The following is a 14,173-nucleotide window of genomic DNA, read 5'->3' as shown; positions in this document are numbered from 1 at the left end:
AAAGGTGAAGGCAGATGCAGTTTATTCATAAATCATATTTTAAAGTCAACAGTTAACATAAACATTGTTGTGTTCAGTATTTTCAGAAAAAAAAGACTTTTCATAATTGATTTGAACACATTAACAAAAACCCAGATTTGATCTTTAATTAAATTTCTGATGATGACGACTTGAAGGATGCATTTTTTTTTATTGATTAATCAAAAGAAATCCTTCAAGAGTCTTAATTACCACATTGTATTTAAACCAGTGCAGTAAAAAAAGCTGTGAATCAGATTTCAGATCCCAACATCTGTCGTTTCTTCAGGCCTTAATGTCCGAAAGAGCTGTTGGTTGGGCTCAAGGACGGATCAACGATGGCCCAGTGGGACCCCAAAGAGGTGAGGCCTCCGTTCAAATGGCCGCTGATGAAGATCAGCTCGGCCTCGGGGTGGTCCGGGTACATGTTGAAGGACGTGCCAGATGGCTGACCCACATACAGGGAGCGGCCCCGGTTGGTTGTGAAGACGATGGACTGCAGGTAGGAGGAATACTTCCCAGAAATCTGGATGATGGCTTCCCCGTCGTACAGCTCGATTTCCTGGGCGTCCCCGTATATGTAGCCAACAATCGGAGACCAGAGGTATCCGTACCGGAACTGGATCCTGGAGAAAAGGACAGAAATACTTTGAAAAAATGCAGGGGAAACTGATTTTTACAGCTACACCGCCGTAAAAATGCAAGTATTTTTGGTCTAATTTCTAGCGCCAAAAAGGGATCTGTGATCTGGCAACAGGCTTAATACACAGCAAATACACAAAACCTTACCAAGTATTTTTGGTCTAGTTTCTAGTGCAAATACTTGGAATAATATAAGACATAGGACTCTGTTTTAAGTCAATAATTCCTTAATATTGATGAAAAAGTTCCAGTTCACTTAAAACATGGGGAAAATGTCTTGTTATAAGTGAAATAATCTTTCTTACCAATTTTAAGGAATAATTGATTTAAAACAAGCTCCTATGTACTGCAGAAAACTTAGTTGTAAGTAGTTTTGTGTAATTTCAGGAATAATACTAGAAACCAGACCACAAATATGTTTGTGTTTTTGCCTGCTGATTCCAAAGATTAATTTTTGGACCTCACATCTTTGAGAAATCCGCTTGAAGATTTTTTGGATTTTTTTCATCATGGTTTATTGTCAATGTAAATATGCAGACTATGCAGAAAATGTCTTGCTAACTTACGCTCGGATGTAATTGGAATAATATTCCCAAACTCTCACAGCGGTGATCCTTCCCTCACCGGTGATCACGTAGGAGCTCCCACCTCCCGACCCAACGGGTGGAGAGAACGAGTAGTGTGGCCTGACTGGAGTGGGGAAAAACAAACACGTTGCTTTTAAAAATACTAATCAGATGCTTAGAAATGAATAAACAAAATTATCTGTTTTGAAAACCCTCTGATGCTTTACCCTCTGGTAACATGGAGACTTACGATCTGCCGCAGCAGAAGCAGCAAGCAGAACAAAGACGGCAACCAAAAGCATTCTGCACAAGAAAAAAAAAAAGCTACTTTATCTGAGAAAATCTGCACTGTAATCACACAATATTAAACAAAAATACAGAAAACATTTTTACCTGACTGCTAATCTTGTTTCTAAACTCTCAAAAAGCTGAGCGGCAGGGTGTACCGTGTGTTTGCATGTTGATCTCTGCTTTTATACTGCATTTTTTTGTTACGTCTGATGTCATTGGTTGATCGGCAAACCTTAAAACAACGTACTGAAGCGTTAGGGAGCAACCTGCTGTCAGGAGGTGTTTCCTTTGTCAAAGCCAGCATGCCAGCAATCTGTTTCAAGGAAGATATGCAGCTTAGAAATGATGAACACAATGACAGTGCCTTTATATTTGTCACTATAAAGTTGTTTAACCTGTGTGAGTATATTTACAAACTACCAGGTTGTGTTTTTCTTAGCTGCCTTTACCTTTATTTTACTTTAACTCTTCTAGACCTTTAAACATGAAGTTTGCCTGTTTATTATCCTACAATAAACAGTTTGACTAGATACTTTATTCTCGTGTCTAATTCACCAGACTAATTGCAGTAAACAGGTTTAGTTTTGAACTCACCAGGAAGCAAGTGCTTTGTGATCTGTGCTTCCTTGTAACTGTGGCAAGTCCTAGAACTGGAATTACGACCTCAAAGGGTTTCTGACATATAAACTTGATACTTTACTATTTACAGCAACTTTCCCGAGGATGTTTTTCATAAGAAACTTTGCGGAAAACAGATTCTCAAAAGAGGAATCCATTAAAGGTTAATTAATACAATCGATGGGATCTTCATTTTACTTAAAATGACTCATTGTATTTTTTGTTTTTTTTGCATTGCATATCTTTATTTAAACTTTTTAGTTTCTACTCTGTGGTCACGCATATGTGTGCATTATGTGGCAGAAAGCCAGCTGGTAAACGGGGACCAAACTTAATCTCTTTAAGACCAAACTGCTTTAATTTCTCCAAATTGTAACATTATTGCACCATTTTCATTGATTATTGGTTCTGATCTTTTTTGTTCATTTTTCTAGTTTCACTTAGTAGATTAACAGAGTATTTCAAACTCTAGCGAGTTTGCTGATTAAAATATTTTGACTGGAAGGTTGAATTATATTTGTTAGTAAACTCATATTTTGGAAAGAAAAACTAGCGTGTTTGTCTGGTTATGCAGATTTTGCATCTATTTAAATTTATTTTTATGATGACTTAGCTGCTTTGTGTTGAAACTGGTGTTGTGCACATTCTTGGCGTTGCTAGTGGGCAATGACAGTGGGACTGCCTCAAAACCCCAAAACCAACACTTCTGATAATGACGAGACGCACCAGATATCAGTAGATATTGCTCCAAAACGAATGGAGAAGCTGCTGCCGGACCACCTCCACTCTGCTTTCTGAGACGGGGAGCCAGAAACTAGTTATACACCTCGCTTCCTCTGGAAAAAATAAACACAGTAGTCTAATTTCAAACCGCAGATTCATCCCCTGTCTACAGCAACATCTAATTGAAGAATTATCTACTACCAAGACACTTAAACTGTCTCTGCTAAATAAGATGCCTATCAGCGAAAGGGCTTCTTTCAACACCTAAAGTGCATATTTAATGTTCTTTTAAATCGTAGAAAAATATTTTCTGAGGCCAAGCTGTAAATCTGGTTGCTGTATTTGGTCTCTAATTAGCTAGCGAATTTAAATCAAATGACAAAATCCAGCTGAAATCCACTACAGTACCAGCATAACACAGCAGAGGCAGCGAGCGGAAGAACAACAAAGCCCAGCAGAGTCCCAGCTCTGACCTGAGTTAGGTCGATTAAAAAGAGTTATAAACATTTCCAAAGATATGAATATTTTTAAGCCCAATTGAATGTGTGCTTATTACTCATCTATTTTATCTTTGTAGATATATTCCAATAAAAAGATCTAAATATCTGTAAATGTAAAGATACATTTTCAAAATTCTCCTAGCAGTTAGCACTGGAGTTAGCATTTCCAGGTCTGTGTGCATGTTGTTTTCCGTTCCAATATCCGTTATTCTACGATTAAATGATCTCTGTTTACTATGCTGTCAATAGGTCTGTCTTCTGACTCACCTGTGAACCTTCAATCTTAAACATGTAGTCAATGTAATGCTCAGAATTGGCCTCCTGGCTCCTCTAGGTTTTATTCTATGTTTTTAGATCACAGTCCGGTCAGATCAGCATACGTTGTCAGAACAGCATGCATGCAGTGAGTACGCATGCGTGCGCCTGCGCATTAAGAGGTCCGCGACATTAGAGGAGCTGTCAGCATATGCGACAAGATACGACGAAAAATTAAAAGTAGATGGATATACATGGACTGTCGTGGTTGAAGTGTATTTAAAGCAGGGTCTAGCTGCAGTTGCAGTCAACAACAAAAGATTTGTGCTAAGTATATGACGATCTGACAGCGTATGTCAGATCGTCGTTAGTTCTCCTTCGTCTACGTCATTAACGGCTGTTGCTAGGGGCGCCATTTGTCTAGTACCTTTTATTTTGAAATATGGAACATGTCTGAATTTCAGACCCGCTATGATACAAAGGCTTCAACATATGTTAACGTTAAGAAATATTCTTTTAAGAGATGTTGTCTTTTCACCAACTTGTATATTTCATTGATCCAACATTTTTGAAAAATATGAAGTGGACTTGATTGCTCCTAAAAAAATACGTAATAAATAATACAGTAAGAGAATTTCCTATAAAATTATAAATAGAAGATATAAAGATAAAGATTTAAGTTGAACTACAACCCTATATGTACTTTCTGCAAAAATCACAAAGAAAACCTTGTTAATCTGTTTAGGGATTGTTGTTATACTAAAATATTCTGGAGGGAAAAGTCAATTTTTCTTTATTGAAATAATTTGAGTATTACCTTAACAGATAAAAGTTTCATTTGAGATGGAGAAATGTGAACTTCATAAAAAAATTATTTTTATACGTTCACTTTTTTATTATTTATAGTAAATATGTTCACACCTCAAAATATTTATGACAAAAACCAAATTTCCAGAATTTATCTTCTATTAATATTTATGTAGAATCTGTAAAACTAAGCTCAACCACTAATGTCATGCAAATTATAACTGCAACCTTCAAGCACCGATTTGATTTTAATATTGTAAACTACTTGCTCTTTGTTCTCTAAAGCCTTTGGAAATCGTATCTGGTGTTGTGCATTCTTATTTTTCAGTTAAAAAAAGTTTAAACATATAAATTCTTTCTTTCATTTTGAAGAAAACAACTATACCTTATTAAAAATGAAATAAATGATCAAATGAAAGCAAAAACCAATGAGAAAAAATATTTATTTCTGAATATTACAACCCATTTTCTTGGCAAATAATGATGTTAAGTTCACAACAAAACAGCATTTTAATGGCTGTGACTTCAGAGAAACGAAAGCAAAAGTTGTAGATTGATCTTTTCTTTATTACTGATTTGTAACTTGATTAAAAAACAAAAAACTTACTAGATTTACAATTTAATCAGTGTAGTAAAAGAGCTGCAAATTAGACTGCAGGTTATAACATCTGTCGTTTCTGCCCTTAATGTCCGAAAGAGCTGTTGGTTGGGCTCAAGGACGGATCAACAATCGCCCAGTGGGACCCCAAAGAGGTGAGGCCTCCGCTCACATGGCCGCTGATGAAGATCAGCTCGGCCTCGGGGTGGTCCGGGTACATGTTGAAGGACGTGCCAGATGGCTGACCCACATACAGGGAGCGGCCCCGGTTGGTTGTGAAGACGATGGATTGCAGGTAGGAAGAATACTTCCCCGAAATCTGGATGATGGCTTCCCCGTCATACAGCTCGATTTCCTGGGTGTCCCCGTATGTGTAGCCAACACCAGAGGACCAGATGTATCCGTACCGGAACTGGATGCTGGAAAATAAGAGAAATAATGTGAATAAAAGGTGGCAAAACTTTTTTGTTGTAATAAGAAATAGTATATCCAAAACACGTCTTGCTAACTTACCCTCGAATGTAGCTATTATAGTTTTCCCAAACTCTCACAGCAGTGATCCTTCCCTGACCGGTGATCGCGTAGGAGTTCCCACCTCCCGACCCAACGGGTAAAGAGAAGGAGTAATGTGGCCTTACTGGTATGAGGAAGAAACAAACACGTTGCCAGTCAGGTGCAAAATGTCTTTTAAAAATATAAAACACGCACTCCAAAGTCGAAAATGTTTTCTAATCATCTCTGCGATTGATGTTTTCTCATGAGCAACATGGAGACTTACGGTCAGCCGCAGCAGAGGCAACAAGCAGAGCAAAGACGGCAACAAAAAACATTCTGTGTAAGATAAATAAAAGATTTACCATTTTACCCTTAGACTTTTCACATTGTAAATATAAGCTAACAAAGAATAATAAAAAACATTTTACCTGACTGGTTGTCTTGCTCCTAAAATCTGAAGTGTGCTTTACGTTGTCAAAAAGCAGAGTTATGTTGTGTGCGTCGTTTTCATGCTGCTTCCTTTTGTATCACGGTTTGATTACGCCTGATGTTTTCATTGGCTGCTCTGCAAACCTTAAAACAATGCTTGAGCCTCAGGGAGGAACCTGCTGTCAGGTGGTGGAGTGTCTTATTTGTCAAAGCTGGCATGCCAGTAACCTGGAAGATGTGCAGCACAGAAATGACATCATCATTATGCAATTATGTTTGCTATTATTATAAACTCTGCAAGTATAATGAATACAAAGAGTGTACAGGTATGAATAAAAACAAACAGGTTTGGTTGGGTTTTGGTTTACGTATGTTCTGTTTTTCTGGATAGAGTGTCTTGAAACATGCAGTTTGTCTTTTGATTATCCTTCAACAGTTTGAGCAGATATTTTATTCTCGTGTTTCTAATTCAGCAGGTTAAATCACAGTAAACAGATTTAGTTTGCTCTCACCAGGAAGTAAACACATTGGGACTTCTGGAGAGACACAGTTGTATTTTTATGAGCATCAAGGCCCTGCCCTGTAAGTTTGTTGCTTCATTGCAGCTGTGGCATGTTCCAGAACTGGAACGACAACCTTCATGGGTTCATAACATATAAACTCACTCCTTTAATACTCTCAGCGTCTTTCCTAAGGATGTTTATGTAAGAAACTTTACAGAAATCAGATCCTCAAAGGGGGAATTCATTAATGTTGATAATTAAAAAAATCATGGATACCTGGTAATAAAACAAATAAAAAATAAAAAATACAGTAGCTAAACAAAATGGACAGATTTTTGTTTTTGTTTTTAGCAAAACACATTTTTATTTGAACTTTTTAGCTTCCACAGTTCAGTTACCTGTACATTATGTGGCAGGAGATCAGCTGGAGACCAAATTTAATTATATTGATAATATTTATGTAACACAAAACTCATACTGAATTATGACATCATTGCACCATTTTTTATCAGTTACTGATCCTGTTCATTTTAAGTTTTATTGTTTAACTCTTGTTTATTAGTTTTCATAATTCTTTCACTGTTTATTCAGTAGTTTAGTTGATTGTGACTCACTTAGTCAGTTTTTGATTAAAGTATTTGTGCCTATTCTGACTCTAATGCTAAATTCTTCATGTATTTTTAAAAATATTTTAGCCTGAAGAAGAACTCACTAAAACTGAAAAGTGTTTGGTTATTATTTCCTGATATTAAAATGTTGCCCCAGTTTGGTCATTTTGATTAAAATGACTAATTTTGTCAATATTTGCCCTGAGCTCTGCCGCCATCTTGTTCAAGGCATAATTTCTCATGCTAGCTTTAGCTTGTTGCTCTGGTGGAGGCTCGTTAGTATACGCTGCTCCTCACTAATTTATCATTAATTAGGTATTAATTTATGGGAGTCTGTCAATAATTGTGGAATACATCATACAGAAAAACACACAGCGCACTAATGTAACTATTTTCAGTATTCAGATTCCTGATAACTTTTCTCTGTCAAGAACCCACGTCAATCCTTTTAGATAGCATCGCCATGTGCAACCTAAATTTTGTCTGCCTCGAGGTTCAAACATATTCTGACTTTTATTTTGGAGTAAACTCAAAATTTCAATCTTGTAAGCCACATTTTTCAGATATTTTATGACTTAAATATATCTTTAATCTTCAAACATTTTTCTAACTTTTGTTGCTTGTGTAAGTTTTTGCTAAAAAAAAAACAACAACAAAAAAACTATAATAAATATGGTACCATAGTAAAAATATCCTACCATTAAAATTAAAATNAATGGTCAAGTGAAAGGAAAAACTTTCTGAATTTTTATTTCTGAATCCAAACATGGTTCATTTCATGATCCATTTTCTTGATAAATACTGATTTCAAGATTATTACAAAATAGCATTATTAAAGCCGTGATTTCAGAGAAACAAAAGCAGCAGTTCAAGATTACTCTTCCATTTATTATTTATAAATTAAAGAGAAAATAAATCATACTAGCATTTTAATTTAATCAAGTCAGTAAAAGAGAAGCAAATTTAATTGCACATTCCTTCTGTCTTCTGCTCTCCATCTTAATGTCCAGAGGAGCTGTTGGTTGGGCTCAAGGACGGATCAACGATGGCCCAGTGGGCTCCAAAGGAGGTGAGGCCGCTGCTCCTCCGGCCGCTGATGAAGATCAGCTCGGCCTCGGGGTGCTCCGGGTACATGTTGAAGGACGTGCCAGACGGCTGACCCACAGACAGGAAGCGGCCCCGGTTAGTTGTGAAGACGATGGACTGCAGGTAGTGGGAATACTTCCCAGAAATCTGGATGATGGCTTCTCCGTCGTACAGCTCAAGTTCCTGAGTAGTACCGTATGTGTAGCCAACAACTGGAGACCAGAGGTATCCGTACCGGAACTGGATGCTGGAGAAAAAGAGAGAAATTATCTGAATAAATGGCGACAAAACTCTTTTACGTATAAAAATACGTCTTGCTAACTTACCCTCGGATGTAATTGGAATAATATTCCCAAACTCTCACAGCGGTGATCCTTCCCTCTCCGGTGATCACGTAGGAGCTCCCACTTCCTGACCCAACGGGTGAGGAGAACGAGTAGTGTGGCCTGACTGGAGTGGGGAAAAACAAACATGTTACTTTAAAATATCTTTTAAAAATATAAAACAGATCCTCAGAAGATATGCTAATCTCTAAGACTGGTGTTTTAACCTGAGACTACATGAGTTACATGGAGACTTACGATCGGCCGCAGCGGAAGCCGCAAGCAGAACAAAGACGGCAACCAAAAGCATTCTGCATGAAAAGAAGGGCTACAGTTTAATCCTCATCAATTCTCCTGTGTTACTATAAAATAATAATAAAAAAAACATTTTAAAACATTTTACCTGACTGGTTCTCTTGTTTCTAAAATCCCAACGGAGTCTCAAGCCGTAAAAAATCTGAGCTATGTTCTCTGTGTGTCGTTTGCATGTTGCGCTCTTCCTTTTGTACCACAGGTCGATTACACTTCATGTTACTTAAAAGGGAGGACCCTGCCTTTAGGAGGTGGATATTTTTGTCTGTCAAAGCCGACATACTAGTAATTTGGCTCAGTGTTTAACATCATGACTATGCAATTATTTGTTACTGTAAAGTTGATCAGTCTCTGCATGTACAGCAAGAATGGTCCGTCAAAAGCTGGTTGTTCTTCATTTGCATTTACTTTTATTTTCAGTTATTCTGTTTATTTTTTCTTGCCTTTAAACATGTTGATTATCACTCAACACTTTGACTAGACGCTTTCTTTTCACACGTCTCATTCCTCAGATAAAGTTACAGTAAATGGGTTTGGTTCTGGCCAAACCAGGAAGCAAACGCATTGTGACTTCTGTGGAGTTTTTGATAATTATCGAGGAAGAAGCTTACCCTGAAACCACTGGGCATGCTTTGCAGCCGGGGCATGTCCCAAGACCTGACGCTACAACTTTCATGGCTTTCTCATGCTCTGTTGTCATTTGTATTAATTCTCCTAAAGATGTTTTTGCAACAAACCTTCCAGAAAACAGATTTTGAAAGGGAGAGTTCATTAAAATGTAACTAACACAATGGGTGCCTGACTATGCAAGAAAAATGAGGGAACAAACTTTGAAAAACAAAATTATTTGACTGATCGATTCATCAGACGTGAAGGAGGATGAGCTTTAAATTAAGTATTTTTTATTTCGCTTTGCAGTTGAGAGACTATGAAATGAGATATTTATCAGATTTTTTAAAGTCAAACAATTTGGGTTCTTGCTCTGTTCTTCAGCTTGAATTGTCTTTTAAATCTTCAAACCTTGACATGCAACTAATCATCAAAATTCAAGATCTTCTTCACCCAATTTATATACACAAACAATAACTACAGGTTCTATTTTTGTACTAGAAATATTAGCATCATGATACTAAGCCATGGTTGTAATTTCACATAAACTTTAATAACTGGTAGTGGAGATTAGTCACGTCCATCGGCTCCTGCAGAGGAAATTCCTCTGGATACAATGAAACATGTAATGCTGTTGGTCTGGTTTCTGTCTCTGTTTTTGGCAGCAAGGCAAGTTTTTATCATACAGCCAGTAAGTGTCTAATCTTTAAGATGGATGGGAAATCCTGCCTCTTTTCTATTATCCCACTGAGGGAATACTTATGGCATTTTAAGTCTTTACTGACTTACTTCACTGTATTTTGTAAAACAAATTTAAGCAAAAAATAAAAATAATTGCCTCCGTTACGCTTACTTCATACCTACTTCCTTTTCTTAGCTGTTAAATGAAAAACAGTGTGAGCTTAAACTGATGCATATCAGTTTATGTGTCTTTGTTTACTGTTAAATATTTTCATAAATCATGAAGAAATATAGTCATTAAGACATTTTAGTTCCTGTCTTTGGAATAGATTCATATGAAAATGACATGAATAACTCTAAGTAATAACTGAAATAAATATATTTCCTTACAGAATATGGAAACTTACCTTAACTCATATGATCTAAAATAACAGTGTCAAATTTATTTTAGAAATAAAATTGTAAAAGCAAAAATTGGAGAAAATATTCCTACTTCTGCTTATGTTATTTTTTTATTTCAGACTATAAAAACATACAGGTTGTACTCAGAGGAAAACAGTGGCTCAGAGGGCGTAACTTACAGCACTAAAAAAACATTAAACGCTGCATTTTGAGAACATTGTAATGCAAATGATGTGTTATTATTTATCCCCTAGTGACTTTTGATAGAAGACCGGCTTTGTAGTAATTTCTATGTGTCTCTGAACGTCCAGGTCAGATTTAGTGTCTAATCAGTAGATTCTAGTTTCATGGTCCAAAAATAATTACTTCAGTTTTGTTTCTATTCTACGCGTCTGCAGCACAAAAAGAAAAGCGCTTGTTGTGAACACGCATCCACTTCTTTTAGTTAGTCAAGCTGAAGGTTCAGTAATAATCTCTATGTCTGACCAGTAAACAGAAAGCTGCAAGTAAAGTGCAACAGAAAAAATATCTGAGCTACTCTAAATGCTACCATAAAGTATTAGCGCCGTGCTAAGAAAAAACAAGATTATAAACTTATACAATTACCACAATAATCTCATACAAGACTAAAGTCAGCATGTTTAGAGAATAATATTGAATAAAGTCATAATTATATGAGAGCAAAGTCATAATGTTACTAGAATTATGTCGTGTGAGAATTGGCAAAATATGAAAATAAAGTCATAATATTTTGAGCTTAAAGTCATAATACTATGAGACTAAAGTTTAAATATTATGAAAATTCTTGTATTATTTTAACTTTATTCTCGTAAAAGTTAAAAAATAATATATCATAATATGATGATATATTATTTCATAATATATCATCATATTATGACTTCATTGTCATAATGCTATGACTTTATCCTTGTAGTATGAGCTTATTCTTGTAACTTTATGACTTTATCCTCACCATTTTATTTTGTCATTTATATTTTTTCATTTTCTTAGTGTGGTCCTAATGATGCAGACTCTGGCAGTCAAAATGACCTCTGAAGGCTTCAGTCAAAGCATTAATAATCTATATAACTCACATAATCTCACAACACTGACAGAACATAAAAATCTTCAAGTATCTACTGGAAATAGCAGCAAACTTCTCTCAGTCTTTTTTAAAAAAATCTGCTATCAGGTGTAACCCATCAGACCATCAGAGTAATAATGACTCCGTCATCCTGGCCCTGCCACAGCATCTCCCCTTCAAACGCCACCTTCCCGTGTTTCCGGGCTCTCATCAGGATCCCCACCACCTTATCAGAGATTCGAACGTATCTGTCAAAAAGCTGGCCGAACGTGACGCGCGTCTTTCCGTCTGGATCCGGATCGGCCATAGTCCTGATCACGTAGCACATGTCGTCTATTTCACGGTGGATGTGCTGCTCGGCTCGTTTGGCCCTCTCCGCGGTCTTTGTGCCCTCCTTTGGACGACCGTAGCCCTCCTCGCCCTTCTGCAGGTGAAGCGACATCGAGTAGTCGTAGTCAAAGTATTCGCTGAAGGGGTTCAGCTTCTGGTTGACTGTGTGCTCCACCGCCCAGTTCTGCCAGCGACTCTTCAGGTTTCCAACAGCGCTGTGCTTCTTGGAAAGGGCATTGATCTTGTTGGCATCCTCAGCTTCCTTTTTGTACCTGGGAGCCACATTGGATTCAGTTATGGACAGACAGGAACATAAAAAGACACTAAAATAATGAAGCAGTGCTCAGCAGGAAGACCTTGAGATTTTCTTCAATATTTAATATTTAAATGGGCTGTTAATGAAAAGATAACGTGAATTACACAAAAGAGGACTAGGATCATTAAAAAATTACTTTTTTCAGATTTCTGCCTTTTGGTATCAGAAGATTAAAGTAAGAATTTTGACATTAAAGTCTCAGAATCTGAATTCTCAGATTGAGTAAAAAATCTGAAAAAGTCAGAATTCTGAAAAAAGTCAGATTTTTTTAGATTAAAGTTAGAATTCTAAGATTAACTCTTAGAATTCTCTGATTTAATTCCGAGATTAAGTCCAGAATTCTCAGACTAAAGTCAGACTTTTTAGATTATTGTCAAAATTCTGAGATTTATATAAGATGCTCAAGATTTTATGTGAGGATGTCAGACCTAAACCGACAACCTCTTTGTTTCTCACTGGATTGATTTTATGAAGCGACCTCCGTACAGTTTGTAACATTTTATAAAAACTTCTACCTCCTGAAAATGTTTCTAATTCCATACAACACATTAGTCTCTAAGATGAGTATAATTACTTTCAATTAAGAACTAGTTTTCTGCACCAGCTGTCAGGTCAAGATGATTGGCAGTAATTAAGCTTTTTAAGGATGTCAAATGTCTGTCACCGAGTGAAGACAATGAGGAACAAACTGTTTTATGAGACATACCAGACGGAAGTTGCAAGAGCACTTTCAGGAATGTTAAACTATCTTTAACATTCGCGAAAGCTTTCAATGTATCGGTATTTAAAGCTTTTGTTTTCCGAAATGATAAAAGGTGACCTACTACGTGTCGTTAAACAGGTTAGGAATTGGATAGGTTTATGAGCGATACAAAACACAGACATTACGTTTATTGCACAAAATCATTCTTACATAATGAGATTTTAGTCTGGTTAGTTCTGCCTATCTGGAACTGCTTTAGGCCTCCTGACACATTAAATACAAACAGGCTGCTGCTGGCCACACCACCCAAATCAATGTTGACACTCATACATTAAAAAGGCTGCAAACAGATGTGCAATTATCCAACCGTACATCTTTGAAAAGCAGAAGTGGAGCCTCCAGCACAATCAACAAGAATTCAGCGAGTGGTTTCTGGGTGGTAAGTGAACAACAAAACACCTGTCTTTTCCAGCAGCCATTGTACTCTGCATATTACTGGTCCTAATATTAAAGAAAATTCTAGATTGGGTATCAGTGATAATGTGCCCAATCCATAGTGGCAGATCAAGTCTAATCAAGTCTAATTCTATGCTTTGAGCTCTGAGCTTCTCTTTATTTTTTATTTGACATAATATTTAGAATTTCTAATTGCACTTTATGAACTATTTGAAAGGTTTGTTGCCGCTTATTTTTACGTTTGACCAAGGTAGACAACCTATATTTTTGCCCATTTCAGTTTTTTTATTATTCTTTTGTTTTTACATTTACATTTACTGCTAAACTTCTAATTCCACTGACAAATTAAGGTTTTGTTGTTTTTGCATGTTTGACCAACCTTGTGAAGCTAACCGTGTATTTAGGTGTGCAGAGTTATCAAATAAATTTGTAATTCAGTGAAGAAAAATGTTCCAAGTCAATTCAACACTGTTTTGTATTCTGAATCGGGTCGGTATTGGCTGATACTAAATCTCAGAAAATTTGTATCAGTATCGGAAGTGGAAAAAGGTTTATAGCAGTAAAACCAGGTGTCCAAACATGCTGGAGCTCCGCTTTGGTTGCTAGGTGACGCACTGGGTTCCACTGGGGTTGCTAAGCAACACGCAGTATGACTCAACAATCTGGAGGTTTTTGGCACAGCTCATTATCCTTACACCAAAAACATTAACTTATTGCCAAAAAATTTGATTTTTTTTAAGCACTTGGACATCTTTTAAACCCAACTGAAAGTACAAAAAAGTGAATTTTGCATAATAGATCCAGTTTAAATGAAACAC

General features: G+C 36.6%; 3 protein-coding genes across 5 annotated transcripts in view; all 3 read right to left on the bottom strand.

Annotated features, from left to right (window-relative positions):
* Positions 1-3,735, bottom strand: LOC106938103 (zymogen granule membrane protein 16-like). Its single transcript, XM_015019936.1, has 6 exons — positions 3,626-3,735; positions 2,862-2,971; positions 1,620-1,830; positions 1,477-1,529; positions 1,227-1,350; positions 1-644 (listed from the first exon to the last, which is right to left on the bottom strand). The coding sequence occupies exons 4-6, from the start codon at positions 1,526-1,528 to the stop codon at positions 311-313; spliced, it is 510 nt and encodes a 169-aa protein (XP_014875422.1). The 5' UTR covers position 1,529; positions 1,620-1,830; positions 2,862-2,971; positions 3,626-3,735; the 3' UTR covers positions 1-310.
* A 1,109-nt stretch (positions 3,736-4,844) lies between these two features.
* On the bottom strand, positions 4,845-10,512 carry LOC106938102 (zymogen granule membrane protein 16-like). 3 transcript variants are annotated; one of them, XM_015019934.1, is made up of 5 exons: positions 8,866-10,512; positions 8,721-8,773; positions 8,466-8,589; positions 8,041-8,386; positions 4,845-5,095 (listed from the first exon to the last, which is right to left on the bottom strand). In XM_015019934.1, exons 2-4 carry the CDS (start codon positions 8,770-8,772, stop codon positions 8,053-8,055), a joined length of 510 nt encoding a protein of 169 aa, XP_014875420.1. In that variant the 5' UTR covers position 8,773; positions 8,866-10,512; the 3' UTR covers positions 4,845-5,095; positions 8,041-8,052. The 3 variants fall into 3 exon arrangements, with proteins under 3 accessions (XP_014875420.1, XP_014875421.1, XP_014875418.1); XM_015019935.1 differs by lacking the exon at positions 8,041-8,386 and having other exon boundaries at positions 4,845-5,437; positions 8,866-8,905; XM_015019932.1 differs by lacking the exons at positions 8,041-8,386; positions 8,466-8,589; positions 8,721-8,773; positions 8,866-10,512 and adding exons at positions 5,532-5,655; positions 5,797-5,849; positions 5,942-6,425 and having other exon boundaries at positions 4,845-5,437.
* Positions 10,513-11,645: 1,133 nt separating this feature from the next.
* The window catches only part of abrab (actin binding Rho activating protein b), a 9,549-nt gene continuing 7,021 nt past the window's right edge, over positions 11,646-14,173 (bottom strand). Inside the window, exon 3 of the mRNA XM_015019930.1 lies at positions 11,646-12,152. Within this exon, the coding sequence (XP_014875416.1) occupies positions 11,669-12,152 (484 nt within the window). The 3' untranslated portion in view covers positions 11,646-11,668. The remainder of the gene's footprint in view (positions 12,153-14,173) is intronic.

The sequence above is a fragment of the Poecilia latipinna genome, unplaced genomic scaffold (assembly GCF_001443285.1).
Source record: "Poecilia latipinna isolate Pla-1442-1.1 unplaced genomic scaffold, P_latipinna-1.0 Scaffold2508, whole genome shotgun sequence".
Classification (NCBI taxonomy): domain Eukaryota; kingdom Metazoa; phylum Chordata; class Actinopteri; order Cyprinodontiformes; family Poeciliidae; genus Poecilia; species Poecilia latipinna.
Note: the sequence above shows the minus strand (reverse complement) of the source record. Positions and strands in the feature narration are given on the sequence as shown.

Coding starts and splice junctions, on each gene's coding strand:
- LOC106938103 (XM_015019936.1), bottom strand. CDS start 1,528: ATGCTTTTGGTTGCCGTCTTTGTTCTGCTTGCTGCTTCTGCTGCGGCA. Junction 1,351..1,476: donor TGCTTCTGCTGCGGCAGATC/GTAAGTCTCCAT, acceptor TCCCCACTCCAG/TCAGGCCACACTACTCGTTC. Junction 645..1,226: donor TATTCCAATTACATCCGAGC/GTAAGTTAGCAA, acceptor CCTTTTCTCCAG/GATCCAGTTCCGGTACGGAT.
- LOC106938102 (XM_015019934.1), bottom strand. CDS start 8,772: ATGCTTTTGGTTGCCGTCTTTGTTCTGCTTGCGGCTTCCGCTGCGGCC. Junction 8,590..8,720: donor GGCTTCCGCTGCGGCCGATC/GTAAGTCTCCAT, acceptor TCCCCACTCCAG/TCAGGCCACACTACTCGTTC. Junction 8,387..8,465: donor TATTCCAATTACATCCGAGG/GTAAGTTAGCAA, acceptor CTTTTTCTCCAG/CATCCAGTTCCGGTACGGAT.